The sequence below is a fragment of the Dioscorea cayenensis genome, chromosome 12, assembly GCF_009730915.1.
Source record: "Dioscorea cayenensis subsp. rotundata cultivar TDr96_F1 chromosome 12, TDr96_F1_v2_PseudoChromosome.rev07_lg8_w22 25.fasta, whole genome shotgun sequence".
Lineage (NCBI taxonomy): Eukaryota > Viridiplantae > Streptophyta > Magnoliopsida > Dioscoreales > Dioscoreaceae > Dioscorea > Dioscorea cayenensis.
In genome coordinates, this window is record NC_052482.1 from 10,349,106 (window position 1) to 10,377,067 (window position 27,962).

The 27,962-nt window shown below is 34.5% G+C and overlaps 1 protein-coding gene across 1 annotated transcript; it reads right to left on the reverse strand.

Annotated features, from left to right (window-relative positions):
- Positions 1–27,540, reverse strand: LOC120273552 (RRP12-like protein). The gene is made up of 18 exons (XM_039280184.1): positions 26,859–27,540; positions 25,803–26,346; positions 15,994–16,242; positions 13,718–13,809; positions 12,203–12,413; positions 11,942–12,123; positions 11,526–11,768; positions 8,480–8,673; positions 8,019–8,112; positions 7,880–7,936; positions 7,656–7,790; positions 5,953–6,018; positions 3,864–3,977; positions 2,512–2,673; positions 2,297–2,425; positions 2,101–2,202; positions 852–931; positions 1–762 (listed from the first exon to the last, which is right to left on the reverse strand). Exons 1-18 carry the CDS (start codon positions 27,414–27,416, stop codon positions 348–350), a joined length of 3,627 nt encoding a protein of 1,208 aa, XP_039136118.1. The 5' UTR covers positions 27,417–27,540; the 3' UTR covers positions 1–347.
- Between the last annotated feature and the right edge of the window lie 422 nt (positions 27,541–27,962).

A 27,962-nucleotide genomic window follows, 5' to 3' on the forward strand; every position in this document is an offset into this window, starting at 1 on the left:
TCATAAACATTTTAGAACACTTGCAAATTACTCTGCAAAGAGCTAAGTACTCATTACAAAACCAGATGATTTTAAGAACCAGTGGCCTAACAATGATAAAATATTACCACAGAATCTCTTAAGGCTCAGACAGTAATACATTCCTCAGTGATATAACCACAAAATATAAATGAGAGCGCGCAACCAAGAGACGAAGTCATGCATGTCATTTCCAAATGCCGAAAATCTGTACTGCATTTTCTGAATTTGTGGAACATTTCTCTGCACCATTTTTAGGTTTTTTTGCATCGAAGAACCATCTGAAAGCTTCTTAAGAGCATGTCCTCATATGCTCACGAAGAAAATCGTTAGCTCTGACTTATCCTTTCGACCTTTTTAAAAGCCCTACCTTTGCTTCTAGGATGCTTTAGTTTCCTACGCTTGTTAGGTTCTTGAGACAAAATAGGGGAAGTCACAGCGCCGTTAAGATTACCGTGATTGATCTTTCGCTTATTGTTGTATTTTTGCCTAGGTTTCTCATTGGGGTTTCCCCTCTTGTTCTTGTTCAAGCCAGATCTTTTTCCTCCAAAACGAATCTCAGAAACAGAAGAGTCACCTCTATCCAATGATTCACTTTTTCTACTTTTAGCCGCAGCAGGATTGGAGTTGGTAGCACCGGAGTTTGCTGTTTGATGTTTTTTCCTTGGCTTGACCTTTTGGATTTTACGTGCTCCTGATTGCTTCTCGAATGACCTGGGTGTGTCTGCACGTAACCTTTTCCCTCTGCAAATATTAAAAACATAAGCATGAGATTTGGAAAAAAAAAATATGCAGGCCATAGAATGTGTAAACATAAAATCTATGACTTGAACCTATCTGCTTTGGAATCAGTTGATTCTTGAGGTGTGTCTGATTTGGCAATTTCCTTAGGATTCTTCCTGCTTTCCCGTGCCTACAAATATATAGTGGTATGAAAGTTAAAAACAAGACATCAGTTTTTTGGTATAGGAAACTGTAAGTAGCATACTGCAGCAACTTTCGAGACATCCCTATCCTAAATATTATCAAAATAAATAAATAAACTATTGATCAAGTACTGGTTCTCTAATCGAATCTACATCAAACTATTGATCGAGTACTGGTTCTCTAATCGACTCTACCATCAAACTATTGATCTCCACAAAAAAAAATTGTGAATCAAAAGTTAAATGGATCTCATTAGAGTTGGTATTTAAACCTTCACAATAGTCCCAGTATTGCAAGCTAAATTAAAAATATAAAATCACCTGAAACTAAAGAAAAAGCCTATGCACAAAGTCAAATACAATTGATGTCACTGTCATCCTAGACTCAAACTATCTGGCATAATAGTTTGATTTAGATAGATAAAAATTTTGAGCGACCTAATTATTTTCTGTTTTCTTTTTTTATTTTCATTTTTTTGGACTTCATGGCAAGCAGTAACATATTAAGTACAAGCAACTTGAAAAAATATCTCCTACATCTTTTGTAATTTGTAGGCATAAGAAATGCATTAGTCCAGGACACACGCTAGGGAATGTTATGTAGATGTTAACGGGATGTATATAATACAAATACCAGAATAGGGAATACATTAGTTAAACTATCAGAATTTCTATCTTGGTCTCTGAAGGTACAAAAACTAAAAACAATTTCATCTGGATGATGAGTTAGCATGAACCATAGAAATGGCACACAGATCAATCTCTTTCAAGATGTCTCAGGAAATTCCTAACTGAAGATTGAAAAGAACAAATTGACAATTAATGATGAATTGCGAGGCATATTATGTATAAATTAGAAGTATACATGTTTTCTTGTTTGTCATACAATCCATTTGCATGCTCTAATACCATTATCATTCTTTTCTCTGAACTTGCATCAGCATTCCATTGTTTGCCTGAGGTTGTAAATCTAAAAGGCAGAGTTGGGCTTAGCTGATAGAGCGTCTACTATTTATGTGAAAAACACCTACCAAATTTACACATAATTTAAACTAAAACTGATAAGGCAACTCAGAGGCAACTAAATTGAACCGATGGAAGAAGAGACATACTAATATAGAGATTGTACAATTTTTGATACTATCAAAGAATTTACCTCAGTAATATTTTTAACAAAGCCCTTGTATTTTGCAGGGGCTATTGCATCAATAGCATCATACCCACATTTTCTCATCAAAATTTCAAGGATGATCCCAACCTGCCATTTATGGAGAGTTTTTAATCATAAAAATATGAATAGTTATCTAGAAAAGCAAAAAGGCAAAGCCAATTATTTGGGAGAAAGCAAGTGCCTTTGATCTGAAGTGATGCTTTGAAACTGATGACCATGGCAATATCGCAGTGACAATATCAGGAAGGATTTCCAGTAGGTCATTGGATTGTAAAGATGATACCAAAACTTTGATGAATCCCAATGTTGCCTGTACCAAGTGAATAAACTAGTAAGATTTGACAATAGCATATAAGCATAATAACTTGGCAGTAATTCTAAGATGCAGAAGCTTACTTTTATAACTTCATTGTCTTTGTTTTCAAGTAAAGCCAGAACTGATGTAACCAGGTTTGGCACCGTAAGACAGAACAAAGGATTGTTGTATATAAGCAATGAAAGTGCAGAAACTGCTCCACTCATTATATGAGGAGATGAACTTGAAAGATAGCCCATTACCTGTACACAAAACAAAGTTAAGAAAGAATAACTCATGTTCTTCCACCATCAGTCTTTCTACAGGCAAAATATTATCTGGAGGCCAGGATCTGTAAATGTAATTGCAATACCATATTTAAACTGGGGATGGTCAACCACAAGGAATTAAGTTTATTTAGCATTTGATACACATCCTTGGAAATGCCTTAATTTGAAGTTAAAGCAGGAAAAAGATCCGCTTTATCATGGGAAGATAAAACAAGAACATAAGAAACCAAGATTCTTATTAGCCATTATGGTAGTTGCTCAAGCATCTCCAGCAGAAACTGAAATTACTGAGATTATAACATTCAGATTATGCTCTGAATTTTGCAGATGCCCTTGTCCACAAAAATTATAACAGCAATCAAGATTTAAAAACAATCAATTTACTAGTGTACAACTAAATAATAAATGCCATAGATATCAGTATTCCCCAAGAAAGATCTAAAACAAAGGTATAAGAAATTAAAAAAAGAAAAAGAGAACATGTGAGTGGAGGAAAATTAATGCAATCACAAGATTTCTTATGACTGATAAGCCTCAGCTTCAAAAGGTGGAAATGGGATTGGAATTGCATCTAAACCACAGATAATCTAAAGTTCAAATCTTTTTCATTAGCTCTTGCAGAAGGCATACTAGCAGTGTAGTAGTACACATGGCAAGGCCACCAATACACCATTGGGATATAGATCAAGTTCTGATAGTTATAAATGACACAGGGTGGAAGGTCTTTTGTTTGGTAAACTATGTATGAGCTTTAAACAAGGATTTATATATGAAAAATTGGATACCCAAGGACAAGGGCACTTAGAGCATGTTATATAGTTCATGAGAAGAATGAAGCATCTACAGCAGCATCTCCTAGGAGTGAAAAAAATGTAGTATGTGATTCCTCAAATGTACGCAAGTATGGATTTTAAACACTGAGGGATTATAGGAGCACAATATTACAAAGTGGTCACAGAGAGGTGTTTAAACTGTTCGAGTGGCATGTGATTTAATACCGATTATGCCATTGTGTACCTTCTTCCAAAAATGTTTTATCAGACATGCAAGATTATTATATGATGAAAGGTATTTGGTAAATAATACTAACAACAACCACAGCTGAAGGAGCCAAGGTGGCATAGAATTCAAATGTTGGAAATCATAAAATATACAATACCTACCATATAAAATAGTCTCTCAAGATTTGATTCTTCAATGGAAGACTCTGAATTCTTCAAGCTAGCACTTATATTAAGAAGAAGATCATATGCCAACTTTCTTGATTCTTTCTTAGACTGAATATACAAAGCATAAAAACAGTTACAAAGATAGATTGCATGAACATTATAGGAATAACAGTGAAACTTATGTTCATGGTAATGAAAACAATGATGAAAGAAGGGACTTATTTCAGACTTTGTTAGCACGTGTAAGCATGAAGACAGAAAACTTCAGAATTGCAGACAACTCTTAAATTCTTGTAGAACCTAACAAGGTAAAATACGAGATCCAATGAACTATACTTAGCCTAGAATTGAGTTGGCAAGGAAACATAAGTCTCAGCACTTTTCTCTCATAACGTTAGAGGGTAAGAAACATAAAATTCAATATTTCAAGCTTCCAGGAGAACGAAAAATCAATAGCTACACCACAGAGAGAAATGTAGTTCTGAATAAAAGTGTATATTACCAAAAGATATAGCTTTGTGCTCTACATACTCTATCATGACAAGCTAAGCCTCGTGTTTCTATACAGAGAATCAATAATTTCAAATCATCTATTTAACTCAACAGCAGAAAATATTAACCTACATTACACTATATTGATTATTTAAGTGCCAAAAACCCAGAAAAACAAAATGATTATTGAGGATATGATGGATGAAAGAAAAAGTAATAATATATGATGCTAACTTAGCAGATAATGCTTCCTCAAAAATGCTAACATGGGGGAAAAGAAATGGTTAGAACAGTAAATCAGCAATTTGGATCAATGAGTAAATTGATAGAAGCTTTTCAAGGAAAGGTCATTTTTGCAAGAAACTGAGTAGTCGTACTTCCATGGCAATGCAGCGGAAGATGAAAATATCTAGTACAGTCACAAAGATGACGAAATTATTTATGATCTTCACAATCCTATTCTACTTCTAATAAATATATTTTAAATTTTATGTTTACTAGCGTTGTGACTGCTAATTACCGACACTACTGGCGAGGATGAAATGAAAATGTGCATCTCACATTAATTAATATATGAATTTTAAAAAATGATAAAAAGACTACTACTGAATAAAAGTGCTGCACAAAAGGCTAAATATACAATGGTGACATGTTATGCATGCAATTCAGTTGACTGAATAGTTGCTTTCTGATAAATTTGTTTCAAATATCATCATGAACTAACAGCGTAAGGCTTGCATAGGAGCACCTAAATTCTAAAGGTGGATCCTTTTGTTCTGAACCTAGATATAGTAATAGATCAAAACCAAAAGATCGAGTTCAATTAGATCCTTTCAGGAGAATAACATGACAATGACCCAATTAAAAGTGTTATATTTAATTGATGTTAATCAGATCAATAAATTTGGAAATTCATCTGATTGCCTGCATTGCGCCAAAAATACAGCCTTTTTTATTTAGTTGAAAAGCTAATCATTAAACTCATAATAGCTGTGGCCTAGCAATTGACTTGTACCACAATTGTATGATAATTGGTCATTCAATATATAATCTCATGCAATTTGATGAGGAGCCTTAATCAGAACGTTAATAAAACAAAAACTAAACCCATAGCTCAGCTATGCAAGTGATTAAAAAACAAATGTTACAAAAGCACAAGTCAAACCCAAATGAACATAAATTTAACAGTGGTAAGCTCCCATCTACTTTTATTTAACTTTCAAATACTTTTAATGCTTCAAATCCATATTTATATTCTATTTCAAATTATTAGGATCATAGTTATTTAAGGTGATAAAGAATAAATTCTACTAAAACTGAAGCAAAACTTATGTGCCATATCAAAGCCAAACTTCTAAACCTTGACCCATGGCTTATAAAAAGCTAACTTTCTAGACCGATAAATATGACTACCTCAACATTTATGACTTGGATTATCTGATGATTAAAAAAAAGCAAAATTGCAATGTAATAAACACGCAGAAAACAATCCACTTGTAAAAGAATGAGAAGACGTAAATTCATTATGGTCATGTTAAATCTTAATATTAAATTAATTATGATGTCATAAAATGACAAGAAGCTGAGAAACCTTCAGTGTGAGTATGATCTCATTTAGAACTAAAAATGCTTTCATATATGTTTTCTCCTCCTTGCCCTGCAAGAAAAGTAAAAAAGTAAATGTTATAAAAACTTACCATAAGGCTATTAACATGGTTGAAAAAAAAAAAAGAAATATAACAATAACATACAGATAAGGTTCGCTATAAAGTTTGCCTATAAATTTTCAGAGGAGTGATAATTAACAATGTAGTGCAGGAAAACATAAAAGAATAAAAGCCACTGTGGATATCCTTCAGTAGAAAACAAAACTGCCCAAGTATTTTCAAGCAACATCCAAAATTCATTGGTTTTACATGCACCTCCATAATATAGATATTAATCATTAATCTCAATTTACAAACAAAAAATGACACCCTTCTTGGTGTCAAAGTTTGCCTTTGAAGAGTGCAACTAGGCATGCCAACTTTAACTAGATGATGTCTTATCTCAAAAACTCATAAATCAGACTTGAACAGAAACATTATTGTACAGACATTATTACAATCAAAATAAGCACAGCATTAACATAAATAAAATTATGATAACTACTGCACAGAAAATTCATACCATGGATGAGACAAAATTAACATATTTTAGTAAGACATAAGCAAGTCCAAGTGAGCATTCAACACTCAACTGGGTTCCTGGTAAAATAGGGTTTAGGGTTTTGGATTGCCATTAAACATAGACAAAAGTTAAAATGACAACTGCAACATTGAAGATTGCTATCTTCCATTAGATTGCTTAAGGCACCAGCTTCTGTGCCTGAGTCAACAAACATAAAAAAATGATAAAGATAATGTAACTTTATACGATAAGATATCATCCATATGATCAACTAAGAGTACACTAAAAGGATAACCAAAGCATCAGAGTCATCGAATTGCATACATCTTTTTGTGTGTGTTTCCGTTCATATCAACTACCGCATACATGACACTACAAATGTCAAGGCATTCCAAATTAAGGTGTCCCGAGGCAAAATTTAGCAACCAACTCTTTGTAAGATGGAGATAGGATACCTAGAATCAATACCTGATCGAATAAAACCAAACTTAGAGCTAATTCAGAGGTTTCATTTAAGGTATTATAAACAAGGAATGAAATGTACATTCTCTATATAGCCTTGCAATTCATGTAGTTCCATTTTTTCTTCCACTTCTTCATGACTTCCAATAGACCAGTCAGTCGGGACACATTCCATAAATGCACTAAAAATATTTTACTGGTGATTTCTTCAAAGTAATACCAAAGCAATACTACATGTGGTTCCTTCTTCTCTAGTCCTAAATTAAATCAATTATGCAAAAAGCACTTTGCTAGTGATTGTAAGTTTCGTTACCACAGAACTATAATAACTTTACATCACAAGTTAAACAGCATAGCTTATCATTAAGACTTGCTTCAAGCATACAACAGAAACTCCATCATCCCATATTTAACACGGTAAACTTTACATGGCAAGAAAAGGTTGCTGCAAAAGAAGGATCATAAACTTCAATATGAAAAGCAAGCAATAGAGGAACCCAGACAAACAATTTTTATCCGCAGAGAAACAATTTCCCATAAGTAGTGCACATAATAAAGTTGGCATCATGTTCCAATCTTGAAAAACACAACAAATTGCTCAAAACAATAAACCAGATTTGAATAGATGAGCATCGAACAGCCGTAATAAATAATATGGACTACCTTCAGTAGATTGAATAGTAAATAATGGAAGCACAAGAAACGATTTTTCAGAACTTCATGATCAGCAGGTCCCTTTATGCTGAGAAGCAGGTCAATTAGATCATCAGTCCGAGTTGAGCAAAACCAACTGTGCTCCTATATGTAACAAAAATACGAAAGTCAGACTGGGACAATACAAATAACATGCATATGGACAACAAGATAGCAACGAATGTCCTTTATACCTTCAATATTGTACTTAAAGCATAGTAAGCCTTGCACTGACTAGGCTCATCAATAGCCTGAAAACAAAGCAATCAGCAAATAATTTAGACTATATGGTCATTCATGAAAAAGTTAAGAGTCAGTGATACAGTATAATACAGATAAAGAAGATCTAATATAATCAAATATTATAATAATCAGGTCTTCATCAGCTGCTTCAACAAAAGCCGGTGCAAGCTCCATAACCAGACACCTGCACTAGACACAACTTATGTTAACTTTCGTGTCTTGTTTTCAAATACAAAGCTCAACATAGCTTTATGACATAGATAGAGTCTACAAAATAGATATAACAGACAATACAACCAGGCAAATGTGAACCAAGCCATCTAATTACCCTCCACTATTTCAAAACAAAAGAAACTGAGGACAAACTGAGATCACCTTCATCGGAGTTTTAGAGGTTAAGAGACATCTTATTGCTATTCCAGAATTCATTCACTATGTGTGACAGAGGAAGTCTCGTCCATAATTAAAAAACATTACGAACAATAACAACATGAGAAAAAGAAAGATGGCTTACAAGTGCAGAGATGTAAAAGAATCGCAAGTCAAGGTACCTTGTTTTCTCACATTTCTGTTCAACTGCCATCCTTGCATCTTCCTTCTTATCACTAACTTGAGCATGGCCAACTGATGGTTCAGACCCGATTACACTTTTTTTAACCAGTGAGTCAAGTTTCTCCAGCAATAACACGAAGAAATTTTTCATGGATGCATTCTCAGTAACATAAGACAAACATCTAATTGCTTCCTGAAAAGTAGAATAACATGAGAAATTTTTTATGAAATACGAAGTAGATTTATGGTCAACAAATCATGCAAAACCTTCTAATATGAGAAGAAATATAGCTTATAAGAATATTTAAAAATATAAATTAACATCGCCTGATATATTTACCAAGTCGTTGTAGTTGCTAAATATGATGTACTTAAGATTGTGCTTGTAAATATGGCATAAATTTATGTGGGAATTAATATTTTATGTGTGAATATAGTCTGGATTTGATTAGATTAATAAACCAACCTAAATGTTTTGAGCTGCTAAGCCATTAGCTGTGAGATGTGCAAAACTGAAATATCACAGATTCGTGCATTTAAAATTGATACACCATGTCAACTGATTGAAGATCCCTAGCAACTAGTTCCCCCATCTCATCAACATTAGTTAGGGGTAAGCACCGTCTGGTTAACTGAACCAAACCAATTCATTCAGTTTTCATAAACCAGAAGTGAAACAGAAACAATTGGACAGGTTAATCGATCCAGGTCTATTATGCAATTTTTGGTTTATTTTATTTCCAACATTATATCAAGAACAATAATAAAAAAAAAAATACAAGATATATATATATATAAAGAAAGACTAGATCTATTAAATAGATTTAACCTCTTCACTGAAAAACCCCACTATTATGATTAATCAAGTTTATTACTCTATAGTAAATGTTTAATCATGACACACAGACCATTATATTACACCAAAAAATAGACAAAAGTTTAAATTACTTCATTCACTCTTAGATTCAAAATGAACATCACAAAGTAAACTCATTGTCCTTCAAGATACTACTTGGCTTGGTTATCTAGAGCGTGTTTGGATTGAAATGATTTATTCTTGTCTTCAATATGAAAAAATTAGCATCTTTTGATTTTCTTATTTCCACACAGCATCTTTGTTATCTAATTGTAGTGATTTTAGGCCTCCATGGTTTGTATTTGTAAATACACAAATTTTAGACAAATATATTTCTGTATTATATATTAATTCTTTTTCATAAAGAGCCAATTTTTATGCCCAAATCAATGTTTTGAATATTTCAACCATAAATGAACATTTGGTGGCTTATCTAGAAATTTAAGATAAAAGAGTAAAAATCAAAAGGAAAAAAAGGAAATCTATATGACAAAAGACTAAAAAATAAAATATATATATATATATATACAGAGTGCATGGCCAGATTCGAACCCCGGACCTCGGGCAACTAGGTGTGAGCAGTGGAAACACAGGATAACCAACATATGACGGTTTCTTATAATTTTTATATATTTAAATGTATTATTACAATGTAATATATTAATGGGAAAAAAATTTTAGATGAACCAAAGAGAAACAGAAAATCTGAATATTAAAAACATTCTAATCAAAATCAACCAATAGGTTTGCTTAACCAATTTTCTCATATTGGTTATTCAGTTTTGGTTCAGTTTCTTTTCTTTTTTTTTTTAAGCCCTTCTCCAGCATTGCTAATACCCCCTGCTCAAGTAGGATAGTTCTCTCAGATTTTATGCATAATTCTGACCAAACAATAATTGTTTTAATTTCTTAGAGGCAGTCATCCCCCTTGTTACAAAGTCCTCAAGGAAAAGTCTGGATATTACATTACATGCTTAACACGCCCCCAGCAAGGAAATTTTCAAACTGCTTATTCAATCCATCCAACAATTTAAAACAGAGCAAAGAATATGAGGACAAATGGGACTTCTCCACTTTCATGCAAATTGTAGTGGAAGTCGCTTTTTCCCTATATTTCATTATAGTTGTCGCAAGTTAAGCCTAAGCAAGCAAATTGTTTGGCTCAAGTTGCTTTCAGTCAGATGGAGCTTATGTCAAGCTACCATTACACCTAAGAGGCAGGATAATCCTAAGCTCGTCCAGACCTGATGCAAGCTCAAGCATTTCAGGTTGGACTAGGCTTTCTCCCTGAGCCAATTCACCAAGTTGAGCTTCAGTAGGGCTCTCAGCTTTCTTCAGGGAGCTATATGAATAACAGCACAGTTTTTCCAGTGGTCAAACTAAGACACTTGCTGAGAATGAGCATCTATGAAACATTTTCCAATAATCATAGTATGTTTTTTGTCTTGTCCTAATAGAAATTTACATAAGTAACAATAAAATGCACAGTTTCTATAATATGATATGAAATAAACTATGCTATTTCAAGTTAAGCTCCAATGAGAAACTCTATGATTGAGCTTTGCTCAAAATTAATGCCAAGAATAACTATCATGCTTAGGCCCAGCTTGCATATTACATAAGCAAGTTGAGACCAAAAATAATTGGGCCAAGCTCAAGCTACGGGCAAGCTACTTGGAAGCCCTAAATGACTCTTAGGTAAACAAAAGTGCATCACTAAGAAGCCAAATTAGGGGATAAGGAGCAAGGAATGGTTATTGCATCAGACAAAAGGGGGTGGCGAGCTTGGAAGGACTCGTTTCAACAGGAAGATTGGGCAAGGAAAAGTTATGACATAGTTAATCCACAGTTCTACAATTTGGTTCCAAAATTCATTTCCACTCCAATTAATAATAATTTAAAAAAAAACACCATTTTGGAAATTGTTTTGGTTTCCATGAATATTTGATTTAAAAATATGTTACTGAAGACAAGGAGCATAAATCTACACATGAATAATGAAACAGGTCCAGAAAACAAACACACACACAGAGTGCCTGAGTTTGTGAAATTTAAAATGCTTTAGGAACAGTTCCCCCCAGAACAGATCAGTTGTGATCCCACATCTAAAAAATAAAAATAAAAAACAAAGCTCATTATCAAAGCTCTGCTAAAGGCAAATTGAAAGACCATAAAAGAAAGATTTGTACCTTAATGTAAGTACGCTTTTCTGGAGGAGAATCAAAGAATATGTCCGTCAGAATCTGAATGAAATCAATTGAACTAGCACCCAATGCCTCAATGTTCCTAGATGCTGATTTTTTGGATAAATCCAATGGCAAGCTTGCGAGATCAATATTAACAAATTCTAGAACAGCACAAATAGAAAAGTATGAGCCTTGCTTTGCATGTTGGTTATCTTTGAGTATGCTTCTGTTTCCATTCACAAGCTCCTAAAGGAAAACAATAACTCTTTAAAATAAAAACACACACAACAAAGAGACTTAAATTAAACCAAACACATAAACCACCACAAAACAATTCAGATGTGGAATAAAGTCTAACATAGTCACTCAGGAAATTAATTGAGTCATTAAAATTCCAAGACACACAAAAAACAGCAAACCTGCAAAGCAATAGCCACTGTTTCATGCTTAGATGGATCTTCCTTCATGGCAACTATTAGTATCTTACACAAGGATGCCAAACTTTGAGACGTATCAGTCGGATAACGGCAGAAAGCAGGTAGGAGATCCCACAGATCACGTGAGCAAGATTTCAAATTTTGGAGCAATCTTTTTTTCTTAGCTGGAAAGTAAAATAAAACTTTTAACACATTACATTCTGAAATGAATATGTAAATCTTGTTTCCAATCAATCACCATACCTTTATCATAGGCTTTCCGGAGAGATCTTGCGAGGGGTACAACATGCTCAATAAAAAATTGCAAAGATGCTCCTATTACAAATTTCTTCAAGATGGCTATTAGCCAGGTATTTGAACAAGTCAAGTTTCCTTTATCCAGAGATATGGGCATCAGAGAAAGTAACCTCTCTGGTCCCATAGCAACCACGGCAGCCCCTATACATTCCTGAAGCTGAAGAAAGACAGAGAAAAGATTTGTAATGAAAAAAGAAATCCAGCATTCTGCAAAGTGCAAGGTTAACCATTTAGGCTATAAATGTATACATGTAGAATGGCACATTGGATAGAAAGCCATCATTCCCCATAAACAAAACATCTAACTGTGAAAAATGACTGCCGACGACAACTAACAGAAAAGACAATACAACAATAGTTCACAAAGCAGAAGCATATTATTGCATGGTCAGCAGATTTTGAAACCAAATCAAATTCTCTGAATTGTCATTGACAGGGTTCCAGTGGCAAAAGAAAGATTGATTCTACCGGCTGGGCTACTGAAGAAGAACTCATTCAAGGAAAAATCAACAGAAAATGTCCTAGCCTTCAGCTAGACTTAAGAGGCTCTCTTCTTGAGAGGCCAGACTGTATTTTCATTGAGCTCCTTTCTGTAGTTTTCTGTTTCACAGTGTGTATTCACTGTCCTACCGATTTTATTTTCTCAGATTCTCTCCTTTGTCACTATATATGATCAAAACAAATAAAATTACCAATTGTAATCATTTGATAAATGGCTAATGCCATATGATTCCTCCCAAAACATAGTTCTATTGTATAAATTCACTACACCATGTAATTTTTTATGCAATCAAGTGAGTGTAATTAGCATAGCCATTTTACAAAAATCCACATTTTGAAATTGATATGTAAGAGTAGTTACATTGCACATGTCTCAACATAAGCATTAATTCAAGTTAACTTAAGGACTCGTGTCTGATCTCATGGAGTCCAACATTTGCATTGCTTTGTCACAAAATCTCTCCGACACAAAAGCGTTTTCAGCAATAAACCCAGAAGATTCAGTAATTTTTTCTAATTCCGCCAGAATTGAAGCAATCTCTTGTTGGTTCATGAGCTAAATCCATGTAATGCTGTAAATTAGATATAACAATAAAACGTCACCGGGCACCTTCTTAGTATGAATGATCTCTGCTCAGTCCATTTGGTTCTTACTAAATCTAAGTTCTACATATTTTTATCCAATTTGTTAATTGTAACGAAGTCTCTATTATTCACTGAAATTTATAAATAAACAACAATCTTCTTCCATCAAATTTGGAGTTCAAAATACAAATTGCATAGAAGCAATCTCCAAATCCTAAATGGCAAGCCAAAAGATAGACTTTGTCGCAACCATTTCCATAAAAATGAAGATTATAACCAAATAAGTTGAGGACCCTACATCATGAAAACCTCAGTTCGTTATCTTTTTTTAAGTCAAGTTACCAGAGGTTAGAAAGGTAACATATTGAGACTCACATGCTTCATATTAGGAAGATCTTCATTTTCATTCATAGTCAACTGTGATAGTTTGAGCAAAATGTCCTTCATGAAGAAATATGATGACTCCCCTGTACAGATAGATATATAAATATATATCAGATGACAATACTAATAATAATTTCCACGAATTAATAAAACAAAGAAACTGCAAATAGCACCAAAATGGATGAAAGAATGACTCCAAATCAGCAGTCATGTTCACAAAAATGGAGATCCAATGATGAACACTGTTATGCGTGCAAAATATTCAAGTTGTTCATCATTGAGTATTGTTTGTCCAAAACTTATTGGAATCAAAGACACATCTCACTAAAAGGACTTTATTACTTCGAAAGGTGAAAAAACTGATACCACTTAACTAACTTGTCATTTATTTTTCAATATTATATCCAACTGACAAACAACAAACCAAAATTAGTATGTCAAACATTCAGCTTGCAGCTACAAAGCATTCAAACATCCTTAGCAATTGATTTTGGAACTAAACTGCTTTCAAAAACCCTTGCATGTATAATTGATTTATGAAGTTCATCTCCGTTATTCAGATTTTTCTTTTATTGGTATAGATTTAGGCCTTGCAGCATCCTATATGATATGAACTAATGCTGGAAAAAAAGAACTCAAAAGTCAATCTACAGAGTGTCTAAGATCAATCATGGCATTGTCATTATGGGAATAGAAAGTCAAACCAGTCAAAAACAAGCTATGGTTAGTTCAGCAAAATTCAGCATATGATCCTCCGAAAACAATGAGGAACTTTGTAATAAAAAAACAAATACAGGCTTGCTTAGGGATTACGAGCTTCACTGATGAACTATTGGCTATTTGATAAGTAGTGACTGATAACAAAGGATTGAAATCGAGGCATTTGTAGGTAATTGTGAAAATCCTTTGTTTCCCAAAAAAAAAAAAGGAAACTTTTTAAAGATATATACTAGATGAAAGAAAAATCTGCTGTGTAAGAAAAAAAAAAGGATGAAGAAGAAGATGAATAGCTGCCTTGGATTCATGAATAAAATGACTAGGATTGCTTCAGCATTCTGTTCTTTGCCATAATTCAAGAGAGTGGAAGAAGTAGAAGGAATAAAATGATTAATGTTAGTGTTCTCCCCTATATGTATCCTTAATTTAAATCTCTTTTAAAACCCACTCTCCCTTCTAGGATGGGTTTTGTTCTCCAAGCAAGTAATGGATTTTGTAATCATCCTAATAAAGAAAAGATTAAGAAAAACTAGATTACATGAGATCATAAAAAGGGAAGTAGGCTAAAAGGCAAAGTTTACTATAAAAATAATTAGAAAAAGAAAAAGGAAACTAGAACATGATCCAAAGCTGGGTTAAATCGTGTCCTCAAATAGTTAAAAAAAAATAAAAAAGAAGAAAAAAAGAAAAAAAATCAAACTTAGCAGGGAGGCAGATTAAAACATCTTATTATCTTCATCAAGAACTCTCGGCTAAGCAGCAAACCGTTCACACATAGTAGCTTGGTCTCCAAAATGAAATAACTAAATTCAATGAGCTCCATGTGAGATGCCCATGACATCTGTTGATGCTCTTCATTTGTTTTAGAAAGAGCAAAGAGATATCACCTGGTGTAGACAATAATCTCTTAGTGAAAATGGTGCAATCCACCAATCTTAATTAGGGATAAGATTGGGAGAGGTAGAAGGTAGCTACAGGATTTTCAAGCTCAAATTAAGAAATTGAGCAGGACTAAAGTTAGGAAGCAACCTTGCCAACGATCTACAGTAACACCAGCTTAAAGAAGATCTAGCATGCCATGATCTACACTTAAAAAATCCGATCAGGCTTCACTTTGTCTTTCACAAAAATCACATGCCCTATGGAGTCAACTTTTCAGGTGCCACAATGAGGTAGGCATGACAGGTTCACAATGAGGAATAATGAACCATGTGCAGCAGAGAATCAAGGCTGCCATCTGTGGTTCAGTGCATGCAGGCACAACGAGAATTGCAGTTCATTAGAAAATCAATAAAATAAAAAACCTCAAATATAGAATGACAATATAAATAAACTTTTACAGCGCTAGACCTCACCTTACCTGCAGCAAGATTCAGCAAAAAAAAATAAACGTAAAAGAAATATTGAATCTAACTACAAGCAATAAATATGGCCTTCAAATCATTCAGTATGAACAAAACAAACACAGCTAAAATAGAATGGCAAATAAACACATGACATTGAATAATAGATATTCAAAATATATATATACTCTATGAGACAGAATTTACCAAGTTTGAGAAACAAAAATGCAATAACTGCTAACGCATGCTCAGAAGGAAAACTGAAGGAGGTGAACATTTTGTCCAACATAGTACAGGCAGAAGTAATAGCAATCATCTCAAGTGAACTGTCTCTCCCATTATCACTTGAATGGCTTGCAAAAAGCTGTAAGACTCTCTCATCAAGAAGACAGTTAAACAAATCTTGCAATAATCCAGCAGCATGCTTCGATGTGTTGGCATCAGAATTTAAAAAACCTGAAAATTTCCACAAAACGAATATTATAATCCACAAATTAACCAACTGTTAATCAATACAGATGAACAAAAGTAAAGGCTGCATGCCCATAACTAGTAAACAATTCTGAAATCCCACAACTTTCTTGTATTACATTTAATCTTGGTACCAATTAAAATAAATCAAGCTAAAATACTCAACCACATGACATAAAATAACTGAAAATCAGAATCTTTTTGCAACAATAAGCACAGAAAAATGACTTGTGATGAAAAGGGCGAATAAAGAAGTTGATAGGTACTGTCACATCAAACTAGGTGCGAGATGACAGACTACCAAGTGAAAATCAACTTCGGACATTGAAATTGGCATTGGTATGTCCATTTTTCTTCATTACAAATTAGAGGGATTTTATGGCAGCCTAATTCCAGTAAGTGTAAATATTTGTCTGTGAAGCTACCATGGTTATAATGTGGTTGACAATGAAAAGATAATTTTTTCAGTTAGCAAAGGGTTTCTTAACTTGGCAAAGGAGTATTAGAAACTAGAACCTTCAGTTGGTGTGACCACAGCAAACAGGAAACCATCCATGTGGCAGATTTATGCAAGGGTTCCATGGACTAATTGATTTAGGATTCAAAAAACAAGTCCAACATGATATACTTGGCTCTGAAAATTTTATGATGAGAGGTACCAGTCAAACCATTCATTCATCTTCTCCTAAGATGTAAAAGTATAATCAAATGTCACACATTATAAGAAAATTACCCTAGGGTGAAAACCTCATGTGAAGTTAATGAAAGTTCATTCTGAAACTCACAAAGAAGACTTGTACTTAACGATCCCCTTTGATGTAATCACATCATGAGCCAAAACAAAATCCAACATAGCATCCAAGCTATCCATTTCTCCATAAGCTATACTTTATATCACTTGATCTAACTCCAAATTGCTACTTAACAATCTCTTTTGATCAAATATGAGGGTAAAGCCACTAGTTATGTTAATTATGTTAATTTTGTATTCTTTGTTTAGCTTAATAATTGCTTCCATTTTTTGAGCATTCTCCCCTACTCATTCTTTAGCCTCTTACATGCCAAAAAAATAAAATATAAAAAATAATTCCTTCCAATCATAATTTATACTGGTTCTATTAACCCGAAATAAACATATTACCCAACTTACAATACAAAATCCTAATCCTTTAGGTAGTGTTTGGTAGTGGTTTAAAAAGGTATGCATAAAAATTTGTTTCTGAATCTTTTTTTTTTTTAAATGGAAAACTTTTATCTCTATCTATTCCAAACTTGTTTACCATGTCTAAAATTTGTTAATGCTAATTATATGACGCAGCATTATTAAGATTTAATTATTGCTTACATTATGTTCTTAAATCGGGCCCAGTAGTTGGGGACATGTTTATCTTTCAACTATTTTATGCTTGCTAGGAGTATTTATTCAGGTAATTAGTTGCTTGGCGGTCCCAGCTGTCTGGCCCAGTTGACTGAGTTATTCTAGGGCTATTAATTTTCTTTTGGATGACAAGGTAGTTATTTTGATGAAATAATATTCTTGGTTGCAGCTGCAAGTCGCTTGTGGTGTGCAACCATCACATTGGCAATGTGAGACTGCCCAGATCTGATTTCATATTTGCCATCTTCAAACTTTCCATCTTATTTGAAACTCTAGCTATTACAACAAATTACTTCAAACTTCATATCAAAATTTCCTCAATTTTGTTATAATTGGGTGTTTTTGACTTAACCTACTCAATTATGTTTATTACTTCTCAATTCATAGGACAAGGGTGTTAGACTTCCTTTAAATCAGGGATATTTTAGCAATTTATCATAATACTTATTAGTAATGATCACCCGTGTTATTTTGCATTTTAATTAATTTAAAATCTAGATTTAAAAGCTAGAGTAGCTAAGGAAGAAAAGTTTAAACCCAAATTATGAGGGATGTGTTGTTATAAAAACTGCATATTCATAACCATGCATTCAGCTGTTTGTTCTTCATTTAGCATGCATTTTCCTAGCTTTAGTAATAAATTATTCACCCTTGTGCACAAACTACTTCTTTTAGTCACTTTGCATGTAGGAAGTTGGAGTTGGCCCAAAACTTAACTGAATTGAGGATGTTCCAAAGGCACAAAGGACAATGACAACACTTGCTAGGTGGGCCAGCCTTTCCAGGATACACAACCCGCATGTGCTAGGTAAAAGTTCCTGGGACCCAGTTCCTCACAGGGGGTATAAAAGGGCATGAAGATAGGGTTTCTGGTGGAAAAAGAGGGAAAAAGGCAGAAAAGAAGAGGCTGGCGGCTGGGGAAAAGAAAAGGAGTTCTAAAGGTCCTGAAAGGAAGCCAAAAAGGAAAGAAGAACAGCTGAGGGACCTGGAGATCAAATTGGTGGACAGAACAAAGGGGGTTTTTCCAAGCCTTCCTGTGTTGTGTTTTTGCATGATTGCTACTTCTCTTATTTTCTTTTGTAATCAAGACATGGAAGTGTAAAACTTTCTCTAAGTTTGGGGATTAGCCCAAGGTAGTGATGAATGATGTGCTTGTATGGATCTTTTATGAGTTAATGGTAGTTTAATTTGAATTGACTATGGATTTATGTTGCACAGCTTGTGAGTGTGAAAGCCTTGCTTGCTTTATCTTAGGGGTCAAGAGTTACTGAGAGCTTATTCTAGATCTTGGAATTTCCTAGTCAGTCCTGAAATCACTGAAAGATGTTTCTTAAGGGTTTGTAGTTTACTCATCAAGCTTAATAGGGTTTTGAGAGAGGTCACTTACCACGAAAGTAGGGGGTGGCTTAATCTCAACCAACTTGTTATCTCTTGAAAGAAAGTAACAAGTAGCTAAGGATTATTATCCTTCAATTGATCTACCTAAATCTAGTAGAAATTTAAGCGCATCTTCATTACTCTTTGTGGCAGGTTCCCTAACCTAGGCCTACCAAACCTGATCTTCAGTCCACAGCCCTGCAATTCTGCATTTACATTTGTGTAGTTTAGTTTGCTAGCTGTTTTTAGTATTCCATCCATACACCTTTTAATTGCCTAGATATGTGAAAAGAAGAATGATGTGCAGCTGATCTTCAGAAATTATGGCAGATCTTTAGGAATTTATGAACTGTATGACAGATTTGTAGGGATTGATGAGCCATAAATTATGGCTTAGTCAATTCTATAATATTAGGAGAATTAGCTACTTGATTTGTTTCCTTCTTTAGCATCTTACATTTCCTATAAGATCTGTACATGTAGACTATTCTATGTGTTTTTATTGTATACCATTTTTCTATATGGTACCAGAGCCAAGTTCCTGATTTTTTCCACACCATATTCTATCGAAAATTAAAACCCTAGATTGTCATAATGTCTGAATCAACCCCTTCTTCCTTTAGGGTTGCCATCTCTGAATCTCATTCTGTTCAGATAACCACCATACGTCTCAATGGAGATAATTTTTTGCGTTGGTCACAATCAGTACGGATGTATATTCGGGGGAGGGGAAAGATTGGGTATTTGACTGGCGATACAAAGATGCCAGATGTGAAAAGCCCATCTTTTGCCACTTGGGATGCTGAAAATTGCATGATTATGGCATGGCTTGTTAATTCCATGGAAGAAGACATTGCTCCAAATTATATGTGTTACTCAACTACCAAGGAGCTTTGGGAAAATGTTCACCAGATGTATTCAGACCTTGGTAATCAATCTCAAGTGTATGAATTGAAGCTCAAACTTAGGGAGATTAGACAAGAAGGAGATAACGTCACCAAGTACTTCAATATCCTTAAAAGGCTATGGCAAGATCTAGATGTTTTCAATGACTATGAATGGAAGTCTATGGATGATTTCAATCACCACAAGAAAACTGTGAAGGATGATCGTATCTACAAATTTCTTGCTGGGCTGAATGTAGAATTTGACGAAGTAAGAGGAAGGATAATTGGTCGTGGACCACTTTCTTCACTTGGAGAGATATTTGCTGAAGTTCGAAGGGAGGAAAGCCGCAGGAGTGTCATGCTTGGTAAAAGGGAATCTGAGGGATTGGTTGAAAATTCTGCCTTGGTTGCAGCTGATGCAAATGCAACCCGAACAATCTACACACGTGACAACCAACAACCAGCGCAGAGCAGAGGACAGGCCACGTGTATGGTGTGATTTCTGCAACAAACCTCGTCACACACGTGAAACTTGTTGGAGAATACATGGAAAACCTACCAATTGGAAGAGTAACAAACCTGGAGATAAAATTGCTCGTGCAAATGTGGTTGATTCTAGTCCCTTCACTAAAGAACAGATGGATCATCTTTTAAAACTGCTAAAGACCAATTCCTTATCTGGTATTCCTAGTGTTTCACTGGCTCAAACAGGTAGAGAATATAATGTTTTTTCCTGCCATTCTATTTCCACACCTTGGATTATCGATTCAGGTGCTTCAGACCACATGACAAATCTTTCTCATATTTTCCTTTCATACTCACCTTGCCCTAATGATAAAAAGGTTAGAATTGCAGATGGAAATTTCACACCTATTGCAGGGAAAGGATCTGTAAAGATTTCTGAAAAAATAATCCTAAAATCTGTTCTTTATGTCCCTAATCTTGCGTGTAACCTTTTATCAGTGAGTCAACTATCTAAAGATTCTAATTGTCGTGTTATATTTTCCAATTGTCATTGTGAATTTCAGGACCTGAGCACGGGGATGATGATTGGCAGTGCTAGAATGGTGGATGGTCTTTACTACTTTGAAAACAATCTTCTCAAGAATAAACAAGCTCAAGGCTTGAGTACGAGTATGAGTTCTCTTTCTGTTCGTGACAAAATTATGATTTGGCATCTTAGATTAGGACATCCTAGTTTCTCATATTTGAAATATTTGTTTCCAGATTTATTTAAAAATTTGGACTGTTCATCTTTTAAATGTGAAAATTGTCTATTATCAAAAAGTCATCGTTCTACTTACAAACCAAAACCATATTTTGCCTCAAAACCATTTAATATAATTCATAGTGATGTATGGGGCCCTTCTAGAATCACCACACTTTCAGGTAAAAAATGATTTGTAACTTTCATAGATGATCACACTCGTTTGTGTTGGATATATTTGATGAATGATAAATCTGAAGTGGAAAGTATCTTCAAGAACTTTTTTAATATGGTTGAAAATCAATTTCAAACAAGGATAAAGATTATTCATTCTGATAATGGAACATAATATTTCAATCATTTGTTGGGGAATTTTTTAAAAGAAAAAGGGATTCAACATCAATCTACTTGTAATGACACTCCTCAACAAAATGGCATTTCAGAAAGAAAAAATAAGCACTTACTTGAGGTTGCACGTGCTATTATGTTTTCAATGAATGTACCAAAATATTTATGGGGAGACGCAATTTTAACAGCATGCTACTTAATAAATAGGATGCCTACTCGCGTGTTAAAATATTCAACACCTTTAGAGTGTCTCAAAAAAAAATTTCCAGATTGTAGACTTTTTTCTGATTTACCTTTAAAAATCTTTGGGTGCACTGTATTTATCCACATACCTTGCAAACTTCGATCTAAACTTGATCCTAGTGCAGAAAAATGCCTGTTTGTTGGATATGCTCCAAATAAGAAAGGGTATAAATGTTATAATCCTCAAACAAAAAAGTTTTTTGTAACTATGGATGTATCATTTGTTGAAAATCAACCATACTTTGGAAAAAATTGTCTTAAGGGGGAGATAGGAAATGAAGATAGTTTTTGGGAAACATCTATTCCACTGCCCAACATATTTTTTCCTTCCTATAGTGATCAAGCAATTGATAATCAACAAAAAGAAAGTACTAATCTACCAATGTCAAACATAGATGATTCACAAATAGAGAAAGAAATACTAGAACAGGAACTTATTAATCCTACCTCAGAGCTTCGTGTTTATGCTAGAAGACGTACTCATCGAAGTAAAGATTTATTCACAACTCTAGTACAAGACCAACCACTATCTTCGGGCGATGGTTCATCCACCTTTTCAGGTAATTCTGATCCTTCCTTGTTGACAAATTCAATTCCTATTATTGCTGATCTTGATGTACCTATAGCACTTAGAAAAGAAGTCCGAACTTGTACTAAACATCCCATTGCTAAATTTGTGTCTTATCATCGTCTTTCCGCTTCGCATAAAGCTTTCACCTCAAACATCTCTAATCTGTTTATCCCGAGAACCATTCAGGAAGCCTTAGATAGGCCGAATTGGAATTTAGCAATTTTGGAAGAGATGAATGCTCTGAAAAAGAATGGGACATGGGAGATAGTTGATCTACCAAAGGAGAAGAAAGTGGTAGGATGTAAATGGGTGTTTACAGTTAAGTGCAAAGCTGATGGTAGTATAGAGAGGTACAAGGCCCATTTAGTAGCAAAAGGATTTACACAAACACATGGCATTGATTATCAAGAGACCTTTGCCCTAGTTGCGAAAATTAATTCAATCCGCGTCTTGCTTTCATTAGCTGTGAGTTTTGGCTGGCCTTTACAGCAGTTAGATATAAAAAATGCATTCTTAAATGGGGAGTTGGAAGAGGAAGTCTTTATGAGTTTACCACCAGGTTTTGAAAAGAATCTTGGTGAAGGGAAAGTGTGCAGGCTGAAAAAATCCTTGTATGGACTCAAACAATCTCCTAGAGCTTGGTTTGAACGCTTTGGGAAAACTGTAAAGGCACATGGATATACACAAAGTCTAGCAGATCATACAATGTTCTATAAACATTCAAAGGAGGGAAAAGTTGCTATTTTGATTGTTTATGTTGATGATATTATATTAACAGGTGATGATTTTGATGAACTCAAAAGTCTTAAGAAGATTCTTGCAAACGACTTTGAGATCAAGGACTTGGGAGCTTTAAAATATTTCCTTGGAATGGAATTTGCTAGATCTAAAAGGGGAATCTTTGTCTCTCAAAGGAAGTATGTGCTAGATCTTCTTAAAGAAACGGGCCTACTTGGATGCAGGGCAGCAGAAACACCTATTGATTCAAATGAGAAGCTCCAACATGCCAAAACAGAAGAAGGAAAGAAAAAGGAACAATTCCAAAGATCGGTTGGTAGACTAATTTATCTATCGCATACTCGTCCAGACATAGCCTTTGCAGTGAGCATGGTAAGCCAGTTTATGCACTCACCAGGTCCAGAACACTTTGAGGCTGTGTACAGAATTCTAAGATACTTAAAAGGTTTACCAGGGAAAGGCTTAATGTTTGAAAGACATGGTCATCTACAAATTGAAGTATACACAGATGCAGATTGGGCTGGAAGTGCGATTGACAGAAGATCAACATCTGGGTATTGTACTTTTGTTGGAGGAAATCTTGTTACGTGGCGAAGTAAAAAACAAAATGTAGTGGCAAGAAGCAGTGCAGAAGCTGAATTTAGATCAATTGCTCATGGAATTTGTGAAGTGCTGTGGATAAAAAGGATCTTAGATGAATTGAAAGTCATAAGTGCTTCTCCCATAAAGGTGTACAGTGATAATAAAGCTGTAATCTCGATAGCTCATAATCCGGTTCTTCATGATAGAACCAAACATGTTGAGGTAGACAAGCACTTTATCAAAGAAAAGATAGAGAATGGACTGATTTGTATGAATTATATACCTACTGGTGAACAAGTGGCAGATGTTCGTACAAAAGGACTTCCTAAGAAACAATTTGAGAAGCTAATTGGCAAGCTGGCTATGGAAGACATATTCAAACCAGCTTGAGGGGGAGTGTGAAAAAAGAAGAATGATGTGCAGCTGATCTTCAGAAATTATGGCAGATCTTTAGGAATTTATGAACTGTATGACAGATTTGTAGGGATTGATGGGCCATAAATTATGGCTTAGTCAATTCTATAATATTAGGAGAATTAGCTGCTTGATTTGTTTCCTTCTTTAGCATCTTACATTTCCTATAAGATCTGTACATGTAGACTATTCTATGTGTTTTTATTGTATACCATTTTTCTACAATATCCTATTGTTACAATAGATTAGTAATCGCGCTTGGTCCTCGTGGGATCAATAACTTATTTACTACTTGGTGAAAAATCGTACGCTTGCGATTGTGCAACAGGGTGTTATGGAAATTAACTCGGCCCAATCAAATGTTGTTAATGTGATTCATAGTTTGTATTAGAGCAACTAGCGATGTTAAGGAAAAAGTTGTTTTGGTTTTATCCTTGTTTCACTTTAATCTATTTGGCCCCTATTATAGAATAAATGAATATAGCATGGTCAATTTCTGTCATTAAAACAACAACAAGCAATTAGTCCTCTTAACTATTTGGAGTCAGCTATATGAATCTTTCCCTTCCACATTGCTCTATCAATGGTCAAAATACCTGATAAACCAAACTCTACCATATCATTATGTAAAACTCTGCTAAACAGTTTTTAAATTTACCTTCTTCTACGGCTTCCACTTCGAGAGCTCCCACCTTCTTATAAAGTCACCTACGGGTCATGTAAAGACATGCCAATACCTTCTTTATCTATTCTCGCTTAACTCATTAGTGATAGACATCACTGCTAATCTATGCCGCATAAATTCATTTCTTAATCAATTCTTTCTAATAACACTTGACATCTATCTCAACATTCTCAACTCCAACATACTTACCTTCCAATCTAAGAGATATTCAGCAATTACATAAAACTCCAAAAGCACTACCTCCATTTTACCCAACCTGCCTTAATCATATTTGTGACATCTTCTATAGTTCCCCCATCCTCTTGGATTACAGAGCCTAAATATCGAAAACTTCTACTTAAACCAATCTCAATATCATACCACATCAAAATTACCTCCTTAGACAATGTTTTCTCCGACCACATCAATCAAATGCTAGGAAAAGTTGCCTACTTCATACCCAAATTCCAATTTGGTGTTTAGAATTTAAGACCGAACCTAAAAATATTGCATGCACTTGAGTTAGCTATCAAGCACTAGATACACGTATTTCATACAGTGCTTGTATTCCAAAGGAACATGCATTAATGCTAACATGTAAAAAGGTTAAGCAAGTAATGTTTCTTGCAATAAAAATACATATTGAAAATAAAGAATAACGAAGAGTTTCTATCTAAGCAGTTTAAAACAATTTCACAGCTTACAGTTGCTAACATTGGCATTGAATTTTTAAGCTAAATCAAACTGTTGAAGTTTAAGTAAATGTACAGACATTGTCTAAATACATGTATAATAGACTGCCTTCGACTCTCTGTACCATCACAATGCACCTTAATTCTTCCATGTGATTTCAAATTAGGCAAAGTTAGGCATTTAGACCAATGAAGTACACTTTCCAACAAACTTAAGGATTAGAGTGTATATAACTAAAGGGAAGCTATAACATCCGAAAAGTTAAGACTTATGTAATGATAAAGATGGCAGATTTTTATAATATGAAACATAAAAATAAGGCAAGACAATAAACTTCAGATGACTTTATCATATGATGATTAACCACAAATAACTCCCATCTTTCATAAAATGAATAGGCAAAATGAAAAATTAATAAATAAATAAATAATTCATGAACAAACCTGCAATGGAGGTGACCACTACGGGAAGATTTTTCATAAACATGTTTGATTCTGTATCATGAAGCTTCCGCAGAAGATTACGCAATAAAGTTGATGCAGAAATAACAGTACCAACAGGGTTCTTCTTGCCAACAGATAAATATAATGTAAGAGAAGATATAATGTCCTGCGATTGGTGGACAAGAACATCAACTTTACAATGTTCCACCAGTGCCTCAAGGACGCTAAGGATATGCCTTGTGAAGAATGTAAAATGACAAGCTAAGTGACTATAAACATCTGCCAAGATTTTTGCATTAACCCTCCTAGAAAGATAAGGAATGATTTGTTTCAAGACAGTAAGCAAGTGAAGAATTTTCATTTGCCCAGTTTCTGACACCAGTCTATTTCGAGGTACATCTGGTTTAAAGAGATTTTGTTCTTTTGCCAAAACAATGCAACTATTATATACATAGAGCACAGCCTTGCTTGCCATTTTTGTTACAGAAGAAGATTGAAATGTCTTAACTAACTTCTCAACACATACTTGAGCACACCTACGAACCTGCCATAAAGAGAAATAATCATTATGATGTTTCATCCATAATGACACTTTAAAGGTCTCCAATTTTCATCAGCATGTATTATACATATAAAATGCTGTAAATCACAATACTCATTAAGATTTCCAATTTTATTGGAAGCTTTTTTGCCGTGGAAAATACCAGACAATCATCAAGAATGGATCTAATATCAATAAAGAATAGCAAGGTCAATGTTCTCTGTGCGTTAGACGGAGTTTATGTCCTTCAAGTTTTGCAAAGGAAAGAATCTACAATTCAATATGACTCACAGGAACTGTCAAATACTAAAGTAAGTAAAGCATTTTGAGAGGATTTTTTTTACCATTGGCCAATGAATTCCAAGAAAATATCAATTATTCACAACTATATCATGAAACAATAAAGAAATAAATAAATAAACCAATTTCAGCCTAAAACTCAATCTTTACCAATAATCCGTAGGTTGTGTCTGAAAGAATATTATACAATATGAAAAGAAAAGAAGTCTGAATACCTTGGGACGCTTGTCCATGGAGAATGCTAGCAGAGTATCAAGTGGCAATTGAACAGCATTCCAGTCCTCTAAATCAACGCGCAAAGCCAAGAAACCCAATGACTTAATAACAGACCGAACAGTCCCAGTAGCCATACCGCTCGGAGGGTCCTTGAGAAACTCCACAAGAACAACGACAGCTTCTCCAGCTTTCACCGGCGTCAGAGACTCCGCAGAGATGTGAGGAATAAGAATAGCAATGAATGCAGAAAGGGCGGCAGTGGAATCAGAGTCGGAATCAAGAAAGGCAGTGATGGCGGCGGCGAAATAGGCAGGAGGTGTGAGTGGAAGGCCCTCATCTAGGAGGATGGATCTCATTGCGGCAGCCGAAGCACAAAGGTGGCGATGCTGAGGGGCGGAGGAGCGCGCATAGCGTTCCATGATGGCTTTGCAGACGTCCGAACAATCTCCTAATTGGAGAAAGCTCTGAGAGGCTTCTTCTCCATCGTCAAGCTCTGCCGTTTCTTCTTCGATTGGTTCATGGTCATCAACCTCGATGCCTCTTCCGGATTTCTCCATGCTTACCACCCAATCGAGAGACTTTTTATGGTTTTTGAGGAGGAGGGAAAGAAGGAGAGAATTAGGGTTTTAGAAGAGTGAATAGAAATTTCATGGAGGGTTGCAAAACGTAACTATTTCACTCAAAAACCCTTTTGGTGGCGGGTATAGGAAATTCAAGCTTAATAAGTAAAGGAAATACCTTGAAATCAGAATAATTTTTTTATGCATAATTTAATCAATTAATAGCACAATGTTTTTTGGAAATATTTTTTATTTTTTTTCTCCAATTTGTCAAAATAATAGAGTTACAAACTTACAACACAGAAGATCATTCGTTGCCCCTAATTTTTTTAAAATTTAAATGCTATTTTTTAAAAAATAATATAGAGGTCCTAGCAAATTTAAAAAAAAAAAAAGAAACCCGCCTCCTATTAGTTTCCCAGTGCCTACCAAAAAAAGTGAATGACTTAGGTGAAGTTAGATAGGTGTAGTTAGTGTAGTTCACCATTGACATTGTGACACGTGTCCCAAATATATATAAAAATATAATAACTTTCATATATC